The 21,596-nt window shown below is 44.5% G+C and overlaps 2 protein-coding genes across 2 annotated transcripts; one reads left to right on the forward strand and one right to left on the reverse strand.

The window, feature by feature from the left end:
* Positions 1–3,564: 3,564 nt before the first annotated feature.
* On the reverse strand, positions 3,565–4,464 carry LOC121754610 (MAP7 domain-containing protein 1-like). The gene has a single exon (XM_042149939.1). The coding sequence runs from the start codon at positions 4,462–4,464 to the stop codon at positions 3,565–3,567; it is 900 nt and encodes a 299-aa protein (XP_042005873.1).
* A 9,119-nt stretch (positions 4,465–13,583) lies between these two features.
* On the forward strand, positions 13,584–21,535 carry LOC121756077. Its single transcript, XM_042151535.1, has 4 exons — positions 13,584–13,821; positions 17,862–18,016; positions 18,791–18,979; positions 21,077–21,535. Exons 2-4 carry the CDS (start codon positions 17,954–17,956, stop codon positions 21,287–21,289), a joined length of 465 nt encoding a protein of 154 aa, XP_042007469.1. The 5' UTR covers positions 13,584–13,821; positions 17,862–17,953; the 3' UTR covers positions 21,290–21,535.
* The last annotated feature ends 61 nt before the right edge of the window (positions 21,536–21,596 follow it).

The following is a 21,596-nucleotide window of genomic DNA, read 5'->3' on the forward strand; positions in this document are numbered from 1 at the left end:
CGTGAAAAATCTGCCGAACCCAGGAACGCACACAATTACCAGGAGCAGGGAAAATGGAGCAGAATAGATTTAAAAGATCCTATTTTAAGGGTACAAACGTCAAATCATGAAGAGCATACCCTAGGGATTCGAGCTTGAAGCCTCCCTATATAAAGGGACCAACATGAATGAAGAAAGGGAACGCTTAACGCTATGGTAGTTTAGGTAGAGAGCTCTCGGTAGCGCTTAACGCTACCGTTCTCGTAGTTTAGGTAGGAAACTCTCATAGGCGCATAACGCCACTGCTCTCTTAGCTTAGTTTAGTTTGGTTGCTGATTTCTTAGCTTAGTTCAATGGTTTCGACGGTGGAATTGACGCCTCCGACGTTGGATCCTTGCTTTCTTTAGCGTTTTTGAGACGATGTAGTAAGATCTCGAGTTTTATCGGAGGAATTGACGACTCCGCCTTTGGATCTCGACCTATTTCTGGTTTTATGAAGCTTTGGTGTTTATTTTCATGTTGATGATGCTATTTACTCATGTTTCTTGGATGCTTTTCGCAATTGGTGGCTTAAATGTTTAGATCCATGATGTTTACATGATTTCCAGTAGTTTAGAGGTTGAGATCTAGTTATTCACGTGCTCGATTTCTGAGATCTGTTAGTTTAGGTGATGCATGCAAGGTTAATTTGTGTTTATTCCGCTTTCTGCTTGATCCAGGAGAGTAGATCTGGTAGTTCTAGCTTGAATTTCGTGTTTACGTTTCGTTTTCGATGTTGGATTGTGGTGGATCTGAATCTGTGTTGGTGGATCTGAAGTTCTCTGTTTCTATTCTGCATGATTATGGCTGTTTACAGTTCGATCTCGCATCTGCTAGACCCAGTAGCGTAGATCTTTTAGTTTAGGCTTTAATTTCATGTTTAAATTTAGATCTGAGATTGCTATGTTTTCATGGTGTTTAATGCTCTGTTTTGTTCTGTATTTCCCGTTGGATTCATGAAGAAGATGAAGTTTGTTGGTAGCTAGAATCAAATCTGCTTTAGTTTGTTAGATTGCAGCTTTCTTGTCAGTAGCTATTTAGGGAAATCTGTTCTGTTGCTTTTCTTACGCTCTGCTGTCTGGCTGGTTTAGGAATCTTATTTGCTTGACCCGGGAAATTTGGTGAATGATCTAAAGTTAATTTTCAGTTTCAAATCATGATTGCAATTACATTTGAAGCATCTTCAGTTCTCTGGATCCAGTAGATAGAATAGATTAGGTTTAAATTCCTAGGTCTAGTAGTTAAAACTCAACCCTTAATGAATGCGTGGCAGCAGCCGATCACTTTTCTGAATGTGTCGTAGAAACAATCTCGAGTAGGTCCCTAGTCTCAGTGGTTCGACCCCGCTCTTGCCGCTTATACTTCGTAATATTTGTTGCATTAGTGGGAAAATTATAAATCTTGTTGAAAGGGGGAACAAGTGCACACGACACACGTGCAAAAATCCTCTCTTCAAATAGGCTAAGTGTTATGAATGGGGTTTGCTCACATACTACACAGCTTATACTACCTAAAAGCACTTAGAAAAACAAATAAAATACGAAAACTAAAACTGAAAAGAAAAAGAAAACTAACTGGTCAGGTGGGGGTGGTGGTTATATGTTTTTCCTGCTCCTCCGCGGGGCAGGGGCTGGTGCAGGTGATTCTTCTGACTCCTCCCTCTCGGATTCGGATTCGCTTCCCTCGGATACTGCCTGTTCCCCGACACCTTCCTCCTCTGCTGCTTCTTCTTTTGTCTCGGCTACCCTTGGTTCATCAGTCTGGCCTCCGTGGACACTCGTTCCAACTCCTCGTACTAACTTCCCTGCCGCTAACTCCTTCAGAATTCCTTCCATTAGACTTGTCAGGCGAGTCAACTCCGCCCTAGCTTGCCGATTTTCCTCCCCTAGCTCTTCCACTGCTTTCTCCAATCTCTCTTGCCTCTGTGCTTGAGCTTGTGTTCCCTGGCTTGTTGTCGCCCGTCCGGTAGGAATAGCTTCTTCTCCCATAGCGTAGAAACGCGATACTCCCTGCCTCATGTAAACAGTATTTGTTCGGACGAAGAATGGTGTATTAAACAGACCAGGAGGGTCGACCATATTCAAGGGAGAAAGCTCGCCAGCCTCCACAACGATGATATTGTTCCTCACAAAAGCTCCCAGCAGGTGGCACAGGGTGAAATTTCTAGCAGGATGTGTAGCGATGAGATGGCACTGATAGGCGATCCAAAATCCCAAATGGACTCTTTTCTTGCACTTGGCGCACCAAAGGAGGTACAATTCTGTTGGCCGAATTCGATTGCCCTAGCAGGTTGAAATCAAGATAAAGCTGAACTAGGTGCAGGACGGGGTTGTTAAAGTGGATGGAGCGGGATATGGTGGATGCAAATTGCCCTGCATCCAGGTGAGTCAGTTCCACCCAAGCCTCCTGGGGTTCAAAGTCGACATGGCGTCTAGGAATTCCCCTTTCTCTATTCCTCCAGTCCGGCCCTATGGCCTCTTCCAAACTACACATCCCCAATCGGACCGTCCACTCAATCAAATTCATGCTTATCTCCCATCCGAACAACCTAAAGCTTATTGACTCCATGTCCAAATCGGTAGTAACCTTGAATTTGAAAGTTGTGAAAAATTCCTTCGCTAGCCGAACAGAGATATTCAGATCTCTATTCTCCAATAACCAATCAAATCCCAATGCACGCACATAAGATAGAAAAGGTTCACGGGCATCCAACTCATCGAGGAAAGGAAAATGGAGTACCTTTCCACACTTAACTTGCTTGCTCTCGTCATCCTTATTATCGAAAGCATCTTGGAGCTTTTGGGAGTCGAACAACTTCATCTCCTCCACCAGCTCATCAGTGAGTTCCACTGACCAGCGCCTGTATCTCAGCCTGTCCACCGGAGGGTGTGTTAACTCCTGATGGTCATGTGGGAGATGCCTCTCGCTAAGTTCCTCGTCTTCTAACAAGATGTCGATTTCTGACCCTGACTCCTTGCTGGCTATGTACTCGCTGTCACTTGTATCTTGACGGTGTGGTGGGATCACTTGCTCTGGCTCTCTGATCTCAATGCCGGTGTTACTTGTGCGCTGTTTCTTACTTCTTGGCCTGGTTGTCACAAGGGCTTTCCCCTTCCTTTTCCTTTCTTTACGGTATCTCTCCTCATCACGATTATCCTCGTCTTCCGGTTTCTTCTCAGCTTGTGTTGAAGGCTGGTCCTGGGCATGAAGGTTGGTCTCTAAGCGGATGCGGGTACTTTCCTCTCCTGGCTCGTCGTGACCGACTGGAGCAGATGCGAGGTCCAGCCCCTCAGCCATCTGCTCAGTCTCTTCGCCCTGGTCACTCGGCGTTGGGGAGACCACTTCGGTTGCCATCGCAGTATCCTCCAAGTCAGTAGCGGATAAGGACTCCTCCCTAGGTTTTGTGAGAGTGGTCCGTTCCTCTTCACTTAAAACCTCCACTGGATCTGCTGCCGTGTTCGCCTTCGCCTTGCTAGATGCCCACCTTCCTAGACATCTTAGCGATACCCTTTCCGGCTTCGGCCGTTCCGCCCTAGGGTCGCTCTTCTACACCAACTTCTGCTTGACGGCCTTCGGTTTTATCACTGGAGGTGCCACTGGTTCTGGTACCTCTGTTCTTGCTACTGCTTTCTCTTCCTCAATCTGCGCATCACTTCCCCTCGCCTCTGTCTGGGGAGTTATTGACTCTGTCTCTTCTTCTCTCTCATCTTCTGGTTGGTTGACTTGGTCTTCCGAGCTATTTCCTGTATTCGCTCCTCCACCCTCTCCTACTGCCCCTGATGCGAGGTCCAGACCCTCAGCCATCGTGGCAGTGTCATCGTCCATCCGAGTCACTTGGCTTAAAAGCGCTTCAAATTCCTCATCGGTCATAAGGCCTTGCTTTCTGGCCGTTTCATTCAGATCTATTTCTTCCCTCTCCATTTCTTGAGGAGTAGACTCCGCTACCGACATTCTTTCTAGTTCATCTCCTCCCTCTTGACTCTTCTGCTCCTCTCTTCTTCTCGCTTCCCTTTCCCCTGGGTCAGAATCATAGTAGGCGGAGATGGGGTCAATATCCATCGAGTCGCTTTGTTGTGGAGTTTGGGTGGGTTCCGAGGGCTCTGGCGGTGTGGTCGCCGAGGGAGATTCCCTTTCTGGTGGAATTGTTGAGGAAGTCGGAATGGAAGTGGGTGGTACTGCCGGGGCTTCTCCGGTCATGCTTGCTCCACCTCCGATTTGGCTAAACCCTGCCAACGCAGCCGCCCAATCCTTGTTCAGGTCCTGCTGTCTGAGGAACTCTGTTAGTGCATTCAAAGAGACCATCGCCGGAGCCTGAGGACTTGGCTCTTGTGGTTGCGAGTTCGACGGCCGCTCTTCTGTTGGCTGTTGCGATTCTGGGGTTTCTTCCCTGCGGGTTGAAGGGGTTTTCTCACCGGTTTGTTTCTTTGCCCATTTCTTTTTTCCCATGGCTTAAATCGACGATTTCGGGTGGTAATATGGGTGTTGGTTTCGGTGGATGACGGCGAAAATTTTTGGAAGAAAGGGATGGAGGTAAGGGTTTGTGAAGTGAAATAGGAGAGACAGTTTGGTTATTAGGATGGAAAAAGGGCAGTTGAGGGTTTGTAACCAGCTACAGGCGGTTTCCAAGTCGCGGCGATTCGTGTGGGAGACGGTTGAGAGCTCTGCCTCCTGATTGGACGTCGTCTATCTTTTTCTGTCCGCCTGCAAAGCTGCAACAAGCCCCCAAATTCAAATTTCGTCTCTTAATGATTTCCCCCTATATTTTCCTAGATTAGTAACAAAGTAAAGAGGGCACTTAAATAAAATTGGGAGTTTCACCAAATTGGCATTCTGGTGATCAGTACGTGCTCCAAATTAATATTTGAGGTCCGAAAATTTTTTTGGGTTTTAAAAAATTAACTTGCATGAAAAGATTAACTACCACGTATTTACAATATTTACATCTTCCTTTAGGAAAATTGGAATTCTACTAGGCCAGCATATGTAAATTACGCTAAAAGAGGCGAGCCCAGTGGAACTCCAAATTCCTATCTACCGGTCAGTATGCATCCCCAGTATGTGGTTGTAGTGGAATCTCATCTACTACACCCACCTTACTATTCTCCATAAACACCTTCAGCCTATGTCCATTTACGATAAAAGGTTCAGAGTTAGAAAGACTCCCTGAAATCTCCACTGCTCCATTAGAGCGGATTGCGGTTATTACATAAGGTCCCGTCCATTTCGACTTGAGTTTCCCAGGCATTAGCTTCAATCTCGACTGGAAAAGGAGGACTTTCTAGCCGACATGGAGGTCTTTGGTCCTCAGATTTCTTTCATGCCACAGTTTAGTTCTCTCTTTATACCACATGGCGGAATCAAATGACTCCAATCTGAGTTCCTCTAACTCCTGTAGCTGCAGCTTCCGTTCCTCTTCACAGGCCTTAGCATTCATATTTACTTGCTGTACTGCCCAGTATGCTCGGTGCTCGATCCCAACGGGTAAGCGGCACATCTTTCCGAAAACGATTCGATACGGGAACATTCCTATAGGAGTTTTGTAGGCTGTCCGATATGCCCATAGAGCATCCTCTAACCTCACACTTCAGTCCTTCCTAGAAGGGTTGACGGTTTTCTCCAGAATGTTCTTTATCTCTCGATTAGAGATTTTCGCTCGACCGTTTGCATGTGGGTGGTAGGGGCTAGATAATCTGTGGTGTACACCGTACTTCTTCATCAAGGCTTCGATAGTGCGGTTACAGAAGTGTGTTCCCTGGTCGGATATGATGGCCCTTGGTACTCCGAACCGGCTGAAGATATTGCTCTTGAGGAACTTGGCCACCTCTTTTGCTTCACACGTGCTCGTGGCCTTGGCTTCTACCCACTTAGAGACGTAGTCAACTGCAACTAAGATATACAAGTTTCCATATGACGAGGGAAAAGGACCCATGAAGTCCATCCCCCATATGTCGAACAGCTCATAAACAATGACCGGGACTTGTGGCATTTCATCTCGTGCAGAGATCCCACCGGTCAGTTGACAACTTCTACAGAATTCATAGGCATCTTTGTTGAGGGTTGGCCAATAAAATCCGCTATCCAAGATCTTCCTTGCCGTTTTCTTGGGACCGAAGTGTCCTCCACAGGTCAAGGAGTGGCAATGTATTAGTACGTCCCTTTGCTCTCAGTCAGGAACGCATCTTCTTATCACTTGATCTGCTCCTACTTTCCAAAGATATGGGTCGTCCCAAAAGTAGTATTTTGCTTCACTCTTGATCTTCATTCTTTGAGCTTTGGTGATGTTTGGCACTTCTGAAAGCTCTCCCGAAACTAGGTAGTTGGCTAGGTCCGCATACCATGGCTCCTGCCCTACTTTTTCTTTCCCTCTCTCTGTCACATTCTGGCCAGTAAGCTTCATTACTTCATCCCAATCAAATTTTCTAGCGGAAAAAATCACTTCACGTAGGTGTTCTTCCGGAAATCGGTCGTGTACCTCCTCGCTGCTCCCATCGTGCACTATCTTGCTCAAATGATCTGCGACCTTATTCTCGACCCCTTTCTTGTCTTCCACCTCCCAATCGAACTCTTGTAACAGAAGTACCCACCGGATCAATCGTGGTTTGGATTCTTTCTTGGTAATCAGGTACTTAATGGCTGCATGATCAGTATAGACGATGACCTTGGATCCCAACAAGTACTGCCTAAACTTCTCGAACGAATACACCACGGCCAGCATCTCCTTCTCAGTGGTGTCATAATTCCTTTGAGCTTGATTTAAAGTTTTAGACGCATAAAAGATCACATACCTTTTTCCCTCGATTTTCTGGCCTAGAACAGCGCCCACTGCGTAATCACTGGCATCGCACATAATTTTGAAAGGATGCTCCCAGTCAGGAGCCCGGATAATTGGTGCAGATACCAACTTTTCTTTGAGAAGGTTGAAAGCAGCCTTGCACTGTTCATCAAAATTGAACTCCACCTCGTTTTGAAGAAGTCTGGTAAGAGGTTGGACGATTTTGGCGAAGTCCTTTATAAATCGTCGATAAAATCCTGCATGCCCCAGAAAACCCCTTATTTCCTTCTGGTCAGTAGGGAAAGGTAGTTTGGAAATGACGTCCACTTTGGCTTGATCCACCTGGATACCTCTCTCTGACACCACGTGCCCTAGGACGATACCTTCTGTGACCATGAAATGACACTTCTCAAAATTCAAGACTAGGCTCTTCGCTTGACATATCTCCAAGACTATATCCAAATGATGAAGGCATGAGTCGAAAGAGTCTCCGTACTCTGTGAAGTCATCCATGAATATCTCTATGCATTCCTCAATTAGATCAGAAAATATGCTCATCATGCATCGCTGAAATGTTCCCGGAGCGTTGCAAAGACCGAACGACATGCGTCTGTACGCGTAGGTTCCAAATGGGCAAGTGAAGGTGGTCTTATCCTGATCTTCAGTGTCCACGTAGATTTGAAAATACCCGTTGTACACATCTAAAAAACAAAAGTACTTCTTCCAAGCCAGTCGCTCCAACATCTGATCGATGAACGGTAGGGAGAAGTGGTCTTTCCTGGTTGCGGCGTTCAGCTTGCGGTAGTCTATGCAGATCCACCAACCAGTGACTAGCCACCTGAATCCCGGACTTCTTGGGAACCATATGGACAGGGCTGACCCACTCGCTATCGGGCACCGAGTAGATAATCCCTAATGACAACAACTTTAAGATTTCTTTCAATATTTCCTCCCGCATGTTGGGGTTCACCTTCCTCTGCGAATCTCGATGTGCTTTCGCTCCTTCTTCTAGCCTGATATGATGCATACAGACATCGAGGCTTATTCCCACCAAATCTGTAAGGCTTCATCCAATTACTTTTTTGTTCTTGCCTAGAACGATCAGTAGCCTTGCCTCTTGTTCTTTCGTCAAGCTGCTGCTAATAATCACTGGGTATGAGTTTTCCTTCCCTAAGAAAGCATACTTCAGTGTTGCTGGTAATTTCTTCAACTCAACTTGTGGGGGAAGTGTGTCTGCTGGTAGAGGCTTCCTTGCAGCATCCCCTTCCTTCTATAACTCTCCATCTGAAAATTCATCTGTACTGACTGGTAGCTTAGCCCCTGCGACTCCAATAAATTCTGATTTCTGGCAGAAGTCCTTAATTGCTCATTCTATCTCTTCGTCAGTTAACCCTTGGCTACTGATCAGATCACACCATGCAGCTGCCTCTACATCAGCCTGTCCATACACATCCAATGCTTGTAGCTTTTCCTGCAATAATTCGGTCTCAAGAAAATCTTGGACTAGGGGGTCAATTACATCAACGTAAAAGTCAGCAGGATAAGTAAAATCATGCACTCTCACCAACACATTTTCTAACACACCCTCAGGATTTATGCATGACCTATCAGCCAGTTGGATTAATACCCTAGTGCTTGATAACGTTACTCCCTTCAAACGATTATAAACTGACAATGGCATAACATTTATAGAAGCTCCCAGGTCACATATTGCATGCTCGATTTTTACATCTCCTATAGTTATAGGCAAAGTGAACATACCTGGATCGGCTCTCTTGGGCGGTAGCTTTTACTGCACAATTGCTGAAGCTATCCCTTCCACCATGATCTTTCCATCCTCCTGGGCTTTTTCGGCTATGAATTCCTTTATGAATTTCCCAAGTGGGGGTAGTTTCACGGCCTGGAGGAATGGTATGGTAACATCCAGTTTCCCAAAAATTGACAAGTAATCCACTGGGTTCTCCTTCTTTCTCTTAGTCACGAAACGGTAAGGGAACGGTTTCTTTCCTTTTGCCTCGTCTACCGTTGCTTCCTCAGCCCTTCCGGAATCTTTCTTGGGCACATTATGGGCTGGAGCTTCATTCATGGACTCCACCTCCTTAGGCTGGTCTCCCCTGGGTTGTATGCCCTTGGTTACATCCTTTTCCACTAGTGTTTCGTCCAACAAAAACGGATCCTGCATCTGGGGTAGAGATCTGTTGAGTTCTTCTTTCGAGACGACGTCTCTCAGTATCTTTGTCCCACTAGGCTCCCCACTGGGCTTCCTCGGTTGGGGTCCTTCATAGGTAGTACCGGAACGCAATGTGACCTTGCTTACGTTTGCCTTTTCAGGTACATGGACTGTAGACGTGAGTTTCCCTGAATTCCCTTTCATTTCACCCATCGAACTTGCTAGCTGGGCCAACTGCCTATTCATCATATCAATGTTCGCCTTATGCTCCTTCTGGGCATTCTGCATCTCATGCACTACTTCATTGTTGGATTGCAACTCACCCTTGATACTCTGCTGCAAGCGAGCAGTTCTCCCATCATGTCCTCCATAGATTGCCTCGACCTATTAGGGTATTGGGACTGACTTGGCCCTTGGTGCTGGTTATACTGGGGGTTTTGATTGGGTTGGAGATTTTGGAAGTTTTGCTAGTTCTGGTTAGGTGAATATTGGTTATACTAGCCAGGAGCGTTGTACTGGTCTTGGTGATATTGATTCTGGTTCTGGCTTTGGAACTGGTTCTGGTTCTGCTGATGTTGTGGACCCAGGTTGGGTTGATTCTGGTAATTTTGGAAGTTTCTTTGGTGGGGTGGTACATAAACAGAGTTCGAGTTCTGGTTTTGTGGTTTTTGGTTGTGGTGTTGTTGGTTGTGGGGTTTTGGTTATGGGGTTGTTGGTTTCTTCCTGACCAGTTGAATTGGTGGTCTGGATTTGCTGGGCCACGGTTGGGATTCTGGTTCGGGTGGGAGTTGTAATGGTTTTGGCCTTGACCCTGGCCCTGATTTTGGTTCCCATCTCCCCATCGAAATTTTGGATGGTCCCTCCATGGTGCGTCCCGTTGACTCCCTTGGATCCAATTCCCACTAGAGTTATAGTACTCTGCAACATTGACTTGCTCCATGTTGACGAAGTAATTAGGCTGATCATAGCCCGGTCCTTGATATCCCTGCTCTGCACCCTTGTAGCTCCCAGTTGGAGAAGATGGTGGTGCGTTCTTTTCGATAGCGCTTAGGAGCGTCTTCTTCAGCTCTTCCATTTTCAAATCCAACTTCTGCTCTATCTTCTGCTCATGGTCAGTAGACGAAGCACTCGCAATTCTTTCTCTGCTGTAGCCATCCCTTGAATTGTCGTACTCCTTCTTTGCGCTCAAAAGCTTCCCCAGGACCTTTTTCGCTTCACTGACCCTTAGTTGCGTGAAACTTCCTCTTGACGAGGAGTTTGCCAAGTCTTTTGTTGCCTTGTTCATCCCCTCAAAAAAGGTATGATGTATCTCTATATCGGCCATACGATGGTTCAGACATGCATCCAAAAGACTCATATACTTCGTCCAATAATTACTCAAGGGTTCATCGTACCCTTGCTTCACACTTGTTATCTCTCTTTTCAATGCGCACGTCTTCGATGATGGAAAAATTCACCCAAGAATGCTGACTTGAAGTAGGCGCATGAACCATGTGTTGGCCTCCCCTTTTAAGACGAATGACAAAGCTTTCAATCTGTAGTCATCCTCGGTTGCCCCCGCTGGCCTTCTCTGTGCCCTACAAATTTTACATAACTCATGAAGGAATTCGTAAGGGCCTTCATAGCTTTTCCCACAGTACATGGGCAGGATTGCAATAACATGGGGCTTCACATCACAAGCCGTCTGTCCTAGGGTGACAACTATAGCTTGCGGCGGTTCTCCTTCGGTATGCGCGTTCAGCGTTCCGATCTCTGGATCATCATCTCCTTGGACATCCATTCTCTTTGGGTTGCCTTCCAATAGTGGTATCTCTTCCGGTATAGGTCCTTCTATGGTGTCTTGCTCTTCGTCACTACTCGTGCCTAGGTCAGACAAGGCTTTCGACATGCCAGAACGAGTGGTCACGAGTATGGTTCCTCGTTGGAGTATCTTCGGTCTCCACTGGTCAGGAGCCTAACTGCTTCTCATAAACTGAAAGAAAAAGAAAAAAAAGAATTATGCACAGTATATACGCAAAAGTATCACTCACAATAACAGTTAATAACGCAGTAACATCCCCGGCAACGACGCCATTTTGATAGAGCAGGTTTGTGTGCAGGTGTCGTGTCAAGCCAAGGATGGATCCTACTGAACAGGATGGAAGTCCCAACTAAGCCTGAACCTGGTATCAATAATTCCTCAACCCACTTTTACTGACTAGTATAGTGGATGTAAGGGTCGAATCCCACAAAGATGAATGCGCTTTGGAAATTGTGGTGATATTCTGGAAAGGTTGGTTAGCTACCACGCTCGAGGTTGAGATTCTAACTAGACTGGAAATTCAGGTGGTACTTTACTGACTAGGAGGGGTGAAAGATGATTGATAAGCAGCTGTGTACGTGAGAGTGGGGGAACATTATGTTTCAGAAAATATGTGGAAGGTACGGGGTTACTATAAAAGGCTAAACGGAATATCAGAGAATAAGTGGTAGTTAGGTGACTAGGCTGACAGATCTGTAGGGTACCAGCAGAAAAAGTAGAGAAAAGTAAGGACAAAAGCAAAAAGTAACTAAAAAGTAAAAGTTGTCCCAAATTTGGATGTGGACATTGTCTTCTCCAATAAGTCTGAACACAAATCAAACAACTCAGATTCCATGAACGAGAAATGCAGATTAACAACTTCACAAAAACAGATCTACAATCTAAACTTCAAATCAAAAGATTAAACTAACGTACCTGAGATTACGCGCACTGTGTAGCATGCAGCGTGGCAAAAATCACGTAAACTAGGCTTTCACACTTAACCATTTCAGATCTAAAATCTAACAGCTATCTAAACTCATGAACTCAGATATATCAATTCGGAAATGAAAACATGCTCGCAACACTTAAAAATTACCGTAACAACTATATCTAAGCTATCTAGGCAGAAAGAAACAAAATCAAACAGGAACCGATGCACAAAAAACGACTTCATATCATAAAAACGTTTGGATCACAACTAAGACTTCAAAGTAAGCAAATATTGAAAATGTAACCGATCCAACGTAAGAAAACAAAGTGCGATTAACTAAGAAAGCAAATAAAGATTGTTTTGCCACTCCGGGCGATGAAACTGCTAACACTACGAAACACGCTGGCTGGAATGAGATAATGCGGAACTCCGACGAACTGATGAAACTCTCAGGTGACCATGGCTGTGGCGAGGAACGAGAATATGAAAGACTAGGCTGAAGGACTGATCTGCCGAGAGAGAACTACTCTAACTAAGAGTGTTTTTCATAAAGTTTATGATTCCCTATGATCGATGATGGTTTCTCTCTCCAAGTGGCTCCCTTTTATATGGAGGTCTGCCCCTTGATTTTTAGGGTAGACTCTCTTTGCGAAATGACCCTTTTGCCCTTACTTGTGGCTGATCTTTCCAGCAATCCTTCTTCTCCATCTCGAGCCTTTTTGGCATGCATACTGGTTAGGATAGCAACATTCTGATGCCCTTTTCACCTGAGTTATCCGATAGCTTCCTTCTGACTGGAACCCTTTCCCTGCACACTTTAGCAACTGTTTTGCAGATATATTCCTATTATGCACGTTATACTGACCAGTAACCAAGGCCTAGAATACGACTTATCACCAGTGCATGCAGTCGACGCTGCCAAGCATCCCGGGGAAGCCATGCACATGTTCGTGAAGGCGGAGCAGGAACTAGCAATCTGTCGTGTTTGGCTTCCGGAGAAATTCGTCGGTGAAGGCTGCCCGGACGCCTTTGCAGAATTGGAGCAAGCACATTCTCCCAGTGTCTCCAATGTGGAAGTATTCGTCGAACACATCTGTCGTTTGTCCAGTCGCAAGCTGACGGATTGCTGCAATACATTTCTGCAGCGTCGTGTGGCTGGGACGGCCGACGGCGTCGAACCTTTCTTGGAAGAACTCTTCCCGGCCCGCCAATGTATTTGCGATGTGGAGAAATAGCGGTCGCCGCATGCGGAAACGACGACGGAAGTAGGTATCTCCCCACACCAGATTATCGCAGAAGTAGTCGCGGACTAACCTTGCGGCGGCTTCCTCCCGGTTACGATGGATGTAAGTCCGGGAGCGTCTTTGGGGCGGCGCGGCTTCCTCCGCTTCCCGGTGTCGATCTTCTTCAAGTGATTCTTCCATTATTTGACGCATTTTCTCATATGGATCCATGAGATCGATTAAATTTGGGGGAAGAATAAAAGAGAGATGATTTGAGATGAAAATTGTAGAGGAAATGAAGATGATTTGGGAAGAATAGATGTGTAGTTGTGTGTGAAATGATGATGAATTAGGAGTATTTATAGAGTAAAAAAAAAATTGGAAACGACTATAAAAAACGGTAACATTACAGTTTTCACAATTTATTTATTTTTTTACTTTGATTTTTTTTAAAAAAAATGAATTATTGCTTCAGCGTGACGAATCCCACTCGCGGCCCGGCGCGTGGCGAGATGTCACGCGATTGGTCATGGCGGGACTGGGGATCCGGCGGGCTGGGGACGGGACGAGACGAGACGCTACAACGCGTCCCGCCCCGGTTCCGTCACGGCGTAAGCGGGTGGCCTAATACTCACATAAATAAAGTGGCTCATATTTATCCATAAAACAGTGGCCATTTTGTTAGGATCCGAAGTGCAGTGGTGTTTTCGTCTTCTTGATCTTCATTACGGAAGCTTCACAATAACGATTATTTAGCGCCACCTATTAAACTTGATTATTCAATCTGCATAGTTTATTTGCTGTGTAAAAATTCAAGTGTGTCTGAGACAATGGAATCCCAGCAGAAAACCCAAATTACAAGCCAAGATTTTATTCCCCACATATATAAATGAGCTCGCTTTCTCTCTCTGAGAAACTGGACTCCTGATAGAACCTTGTTCTATCGGGATTGAGCACGCACGTTTGACACGAGAATAAAAGGAAGATAAACCCTAGTTGAGGTGCTAGGGGGCGATTTCCGCCAGAACCAGGAATGAGAATAAGTTTATACTTTATTTCTCAATGTTTTTGACTCTCTAATGGACTCTAGTATTTATAGAGTCCGGACCCTACTTGATTCGACTGTACGATTCGGGAAAGAATCAAGAAGAAAACCCGAAAAGATTTATATAAATCCTATGCTAAAATACGGTAAATATCTTGCTTGAGGAGCAAGGTTTGTGTTCCAAAAATACTATAGCTAAACAAGGAAATTAAATAATAAACTAACAATAAAAGATGTCGGGCCACGGCTTAGTTGGTCGTTTGGGCTTCGGGCTCGAGGTCCCTATCAACTCCCTCCCCGATAACAATCGCCTTGTCCTCAAGGCGGATATGAAGAAAATGCAGCAGAAGATCAACTTTATAACTCCGTGTTCTAAAGCTCGAAATTGAAGCAACACACAGGAGCCACAAGCCATGTATGCTTCCTTTGCAGCTGATTGCCTAGCTTCCAAGCTTGCCATCTCTGCTCCAATTTGAACTTCTAGCCCTTCATCTGCACTCGCTAAATTAATTGACGACTCGGTCTTGATGCTAGGATTCTTACCTGGATTGTATACTGCTCTTGTACTCCGTTTAGCTAATAAATGGGCTTGAATCATTAGCAGCATAACGTTGAGAACAACCTCTTCAAACTCTCTTGAGATTGCATTTGCTTCCCTACATATGTCTGCTATAGCAGCAATCCAAGTTCTCCCCGTTCCTAGACCAGAACCACCTCCAATGATGACGAAAAGTCGCGGTGGCCATGAGTCGAACTTCAGAGAACCCGTCACACCTATCGTAAACTCCAACAAACACCTGGCAACCCCATCTGCCTCATCAAGCTTAGAAACACCACAATGATAAGCAATCATGCCCTCTCTCGTAGTGAATAATCGAATCAGCGAAAACTGATTTTTGTTAAGAAGCCATGGACGAGAGAAGAACCCATCGATAACTCGCTCCCCATCTATATTGTATCCGAGGAGGAATGGCTCGTCCTCAATCGGAAAGCAAAGGTCTACGCCTCCTGATTCCTGCAAGGCCTTAGTCACATCAAATGCGTGAACTTGTACGGCACTCGAGAGACATGGCCGCATAGTATAATTGCCAAACTCATCAAGCAAGCCAAAACACTGAATGTTCGGCCCAATTATAAGCCTCGATCTCGGCAGACCAATGTTGTAGAAGCTCCTGTTATCAACGAACAGACATCCCTTGTCATTATCCCCACAAGCTGCTATCCCAAAATCGAGTGATAGATCATTCTCGACATGGTCTCCTAACTCCCTGGAGGCTGCATGGATTTCCCCACCTAAGTTTGCTACAACATCAATCCAGCTACTCTCTTCTTCTGAATTGAAACCCTCTACCATGATTACATTATTCTCAACTTCCTTCAAATGATCAAAAATGGTTGCATGAAGCAAAACTAGAAACACCCTGCCTTGTTTCCTTTTCAAAACATCAGACGGGTCAAGCCATATGCATAAAAATAGCAATTGCCAAAATGCAAATTGGTAATATTCATCAGCAAACAAACCTTCATCTCCATCAGCAACTAAATTATTTTCACTGGTTAAACTTGGATCTTTATCAGCTTCACCAGCTCCATTTCCCCCACACAAAATCTCATCTTGACACTGTTCTGTAAAGTCAGGAACGAAGGAAATAGTAGTCTGTAGCTGCTTGTAATCTCCATTAGTCTCTAATCCGTTTCCTTCCTTATCATGAGGCAAAATAGTTGCATCACCCTGTCCAAGCTCAAAAGTAGGGAGTAGTTGTGATGCCACTAAAGAAGCAAATCCATTTGATGACTGCAGAGCTAGAATGAAATCGGTAAACCAGAGAGTGCTGTGCGGAGCGTAGAGCAGAATATATGCCATCTGCTCGAAAACTTCATCACCATCTGCAGCAGAAACTCGAGAATCATCAGATATGTACCATTCAGTGGAGTGTAAGTGAATGAAGCTGTAGTAATGACCAGCCTTAGATGTATCTCCTTTGTGCACTACATTAGCATAGAGCTCGGAATTAGAATGCCACCCGAGAACAGAAAAAGGGGCGTAAAATTGCCTGCTCAGCTTGGTGGAGAGGGGGCAGCTGACAGATATTTGGTAATAAGGCTGTTTCATGTTCTCCCCCTGTTGCTTCGTCATTTTGGCCGTAAAATGGTCCAACAATATCTCCATCTCAAGATTCAGCGGACACGGGGACGGAACTTGAGATTTGACTGATCCCGTCTGTAAGCAAGTAGGAATGCTTTCATCTTCATGTTGAGGTCTCATTCCTCGTTCAATGTCAGTTGCAACAGAATCTTCATCTTGCTTTTCCCGATGAGGAAGCTCCAAACCATGCTTTACTAAGTAGTCCATCTTCGCACCATCTTCTACTCCACAATCTTCACCGTTCACATTCATGATAACAGTAAAACTGAGTACACGCGGAGGGATCGAGCGACCATCGGTGGTGAGTGTTTGTTCCAATCTGAACAAGTTTTGATCACCAACACCGAGCAAATTTTGTTGCTCGAGACATGACTCCGTATAATCACTATCGGATGGTGTAGGAGTAGCCATATATTGTGCATCTATTTGTGCAGATTCAACAGCAAGAAGAGCATCATCACCATCAACCTCGTGGCTAGAAAACTCGCACAACTTAAGAGCCTCGTCGCTAGGATCAGTCACAAAAAGTGAGTCTGTAACACGTTTTGATGCAACGGAGAGAACAACTCCATCAGAGGGAGCGCCGACCTTGCTAGGGACATCATCAGACACCAATTCCAATGCAAATTTTTGTGAAACAACATCGGCGTCCATCACCTCGTTGGGGATACCAACACACAACGAACTGCCACCTAATTGCTCTTCATCGTTGACCTCCACAGTGAATCCCAGAGCAAATTGGTAACGGACTGCCAATAGAAAATCGTCCCACCCTTTGCCTTTATTGTTTGCCTCCCAGTACGTCATCCACTCCGCTGCTGGATGATCAAACAAGAATTGGGTCAGGTATAAACGATCATGGAGCGGCATGTACTGATTATTGTAGTAGTGTTGGATTTTATGAATCCAATCCTGAGCATTTTCGCCGTCAAAGCGAGGGGGATCGACGCGAAGGCTCGGTAAGGGCTCTGCCTTGAATCCCGGCGGCGGCTGTGTGATCGACGGAGGAAGTGTCCAACACCGCGGAGGCTCTACGACTGGCTGCTGGGCCGGCGGCCGAGTATTCCACGGTGGATGTGGAGGTGAGCGCTCGACAAGGCTGTCCGGAGGCTCCTCGGTCAGTGTATGACGTCTGAAATTGGCTAGAAATTCACCATGAGCAGCAACCAGTTGGCGCAAGTCCACGAGGATCTCACGGAGAGCATGTTGTTGTAAAGATTCCTGAATAAAAGCCATGGAAACAAGCGGTGGCTACGTGGCTGTGATGATTGGAGTTTGGATTGAGATTGTGAGGATTTTGTCGTGAGTAGTGAGTTTTGAGAGATTTGGATGGAGGAAGAGTTAACAATGGAAGCACCAATTGATAGAACCTTGTTCTATCGGGATTGAGCACGCACGTTTGACACGAGAATAAAAGGAAGATAAACCCTAGTTGAGGTGCTAGGGGGCGATTTCCGCCAGAACCAGGAATGAGAATAAGTTTATACTTTATTTCTCAATGTTTTTGACTCTCTAATGGACTCTAGTATTTATAGAGTCCGGACCCTACTTGATTCGACTGTACGATTCGGGAAAGAATCAAGAAGAAAACCCGAAAAGATTTATATAAATCCTATGCTAAAATACGGTAAATATCTTGCTTGAGGAGCAAGGTTTGTGTTCCAAAAATACTATAGCTAAACAAGGAAATTAAATAATAAACTAACAATAAAAGATGTCGGGCCACGGCTTAGTTGGTCGTTTGGGCTTCGGGCTCGAGGTCCCTATCAACTCCATCGTTTTTGGTTGACGGATTGAGATCTATAGCTTGGGCAGCTCAGCCCCTTTTTTAAGTTTTGAGCTCAACTTTGTCTTGGGGCTGAGAAATGGTGGGAATTTTCTCAAGATTTTCTGCCAGGGGTAACCATCGCCGCTCTCAAAGTGCTCTTGTGAGCATCTCTCTCCCTCTCTCTCTCTCTCTCTCTCTCTCTCTCTCTCTCTCTCTCTCTCTCTCTCTCTCTCTCTTCTGGTTATTATTATCTTAAAGATTGGATTTTTTGTTATCTTTTCTCTTGGATTTTGGCATAGGGTTGGATGATACTATCTAATTTGTTATGTGATTTAATTATGTTTAAGCTTTTACTTGTTTCTTGGATTTTTGGCATATATATGGCTTGATGATGCTATCTAGTTATGTTATGTAATCTGATTATGCTAAAGTTTTCTTAGTTGTTTGAGCAAGTTTTCCCCTAATTGAATCAAGCTTTTGGAATTCTAGTGGAATTTTCATGATTCTTGCTCCCTTTGAAACTTTGGTCAATTAGATCATCACTTTGATTGAAGGCATACTAATCTTTAAGAGAAAAATGATTACTTTGCTCCTAATTTAAGCAAATAGTCATTATTGAAATACTTTCTTAGATAGTTTGGTTTCTCTATCTGTTTGTGCTGAATTGATATGTATTTTTTTGGATTATTGTCAAGAATTTGCTAGGATTGGATTTCTTTTTTACAAGGTGCCAAGGTTACTTCTCTTAGGTGTATGTTTGTTGTTGATATTGGATTATTGATTGTCCAATCATTCTATATTTAGCATACAAAATCAATTCTCCTCATTGATATTCAGATATTGTAATGATATCTTGGTTGTATTTTTTTGAGCTTTGATTTAGGCATTTCTGGTGTGTGTTATGCTTATGGTAAGTTTCTTCCTTGATGTATAGGATGAAAGGGGGAGAGTATTGCCTTCTAGCACAGATTCTACAACCACTGCTATCTTGTCGACAGCTACGTCTTCTGCCCCCCATGGGATTGAACTAGCAGTCGAGTTTAAGCCCGTTGAACATCCAAGTGAGCCTCTTGACAGTGACCAGCCCATCCTGTGTCCACAACCCGAGCCTTCAATTCTTAATGTAAGCTTGATCTCCTTCGCATCAAGTAGAACATAGCCTCAAGTGATTTGTTGTCGATCCTTGCTGGAGGATACTGCCTTTTTAATAGGAAATATGAAAGCAAATTTTCTTACTTAAAGTATTATATGAACTCATTTGGGTATCTTGAGGTATATAAGGATGAACATGATTGAGTTTTCTAATATGATATGATTTGTAATAATATCCCAAAAATTAATGTCACATGAACATTCTGAAACTATATTAATTTCCCAATGTTGCACCTTTTGCTTGAGTTGTGAATGAGCTTAGCTTATTGTTTCTGGTTTCATTTTTCTTTGATTTTTTACTTATGATGATTCCTCCTTTTGAGGGTTGCTTGAGAACATGTTAATCAATCTTCATTCGGAATATGATCCTATGTAGGCATGCACAAGGGTCGTAAACCGCCGGTTCCGGGCCCGAACCGGCGGTTCAAGGGTCGAGAAATTGCCGAACCTGAACCGGCCCGCCTAGCTCCCGGCGGTTCCGGTTCCGGTTCAAAAAACCGGCGGGTTACGCGGCGGTTCAAAACCGCCGGTTTTCGGCTTGAACCGCCGGTTCCGGGCCGGTTCGGCGGTTCGACGAATTTTTTTTATTTTTTTTTTTGCATTTTTCAACTTTTCAATTTTAATCAAATTAAATTACACTTTTCAAGTTTGTTTTTGTATGCAATGTGAGTAAATAAAATTGAAAAAAATACGGCTAAAGTTGCAATTTTATTGAAATTGCATGTTTACAAATTACACGTTACAAGTTACAACAATTACAAATTGAAAACATATGGCGGTCTTGAAGTCTTAAACAAAATTTAAATACAAATGAGACTACTAGTGAAGAACTAATTACAAATGACAAGAAATGATGTTGAAGTTCTTAAACGTATAAGTGTATTATATATATACTCTTAACCGGCGAAGAAGATCTTTCTACATAACTAAATTAAGGACACCTTTAGCAATTCAACTTTAAATGTTGAGTTTCGTCTAACAATCAACAAATATAGTAGAATTGTCAAAAGTTTCCCTCATTTAGCCGTATAGAGAAATATACTTCATCGACTAGAGTATATACAAATACAATTATGTAATTGTTTTTGCATATACAAAAACATATGGCGGTTCAACCCTAAACCGGCGGGTTGTCCACGGTTTCCGTCAGAAAACCGCCGGTTTCTGACCGAAAACCGGCGGTTTCTGACCGGTTTTGCAGGCCTACACACTGACCCTACGGCCTAGCCTCTGAAAAGTTGCCGGAACCGTTAGAAACCGGCTCCCGAACCGGCGGTTTACCCCGACAAACCGGCGGTTTACCCCGAAAAACCGGCGGTTTACCCCGCGAACCGCCGGTTCCAACGGCTACACTAAACCCCTACGCGAACCCTACGAACCCCTAACCTACGAAACACTATTTAACCCTTTGAACCGGCGGTTCGAACCGCCGAACCGCCGGTTTTGAACCGCCGGTTCAGGTTCAATATATTGCCGAACCTGAACCGGCCCTTCCGACCCTTCAACCCTTTTGCCGGTTCAACCCGCCGGTTCCGGGCCCGGTTCCGGTTCATGAACCGGCGGGCCCGAACCGGCGGTTAACCGCCGGTCGGGTCGGTTTGTGCATGCCTAATCCTATGGATATACTCATAGTGAAATTTATTATGCTTGCAATCTCAATAGTAGCTAATGATAATCAAATCGCGTCTGATATACATTGGTGTCAGTCACATAATCTTTGATCTAAACTAGGAATCGAGCTTTGCTAAGCAGTCGGGTTTTTGTCTTCTTGCTGACAATGTACTTTTAGGCCTCCCATCTTGATGTATGAAGCCTTTTCTCCATCTCTATCCTCTTTTTTCCTGAATGTGCTATGTTAGCCTTATACCGAAGAACACGAAAAACCCAGTCATGTTAATTTTGTGAGGTACAAGCCTTCCTACGAGCCTTTCCATGGCGACCTTGTACATATTCTGGAATGTTCCTCTAGCTTTTGTCTATTTCTTGCATACTTGTTTGGTTTTGTTTGTTTTATGGATTGAATAATTTTGAGCTTGTTTGACCAAGTAATAATTCTGGAAATTCCCAGGATGGAAGGATCTGGAAGGAAAGAGCATTGTCAGGCGTATCCCGGAGGGGGGAGATGCCGGTTTTGGAGGATCGGATGGCCATGGAACCCGAGATTCCAAGACCAAAACCCCAGCCTCCTGGACGGATTATGCCGTCAATGAGTGCCCCGGAACACAACATCCTCAAACTGCTGGAAGAGTGTAATGCATCTGGAATAAGCTTCAACACCTGATCAGTATCAAGATTTGGTGTATTATTTTTTGTATTACCCAAACTTATACTGTTAGATCGGTAAATGAAAGTGTGCTTGTGTAAGTGTCTTTATTAGAGGATAGTATAGTTTTAGCTTATGAGTTTGGTCATTTCCCTATGACTAAATCTGTTGTGTGACTTCCACAGTAATTTGAAAGATACCAAAAGTGCTCCCTCTGTGCCTCATTAATTGACATCAATTTCACTTTTCGGCTGTTCTAATTAATTAATGCCCTTACTTTTTACTACTTTTGATAGTGAACTTCACATTCCACTAATTTGTTGCA

This window comes from Salvia splendens, chromosome 11 (assembly GCF_004379255.2).
Source record: "Salvia splendens isolate huo1 chromosome 11, SspV2, whole genome shotgun sequence".
In the NCBI taxonomy this organism is placed as follows: domain Eukaryota; kingdom Viridiplantae; phylum Streptophyta; class Magnoliopsida; order Lamiales; family Lamiaceae; genus Salvia; species Salvia splendens.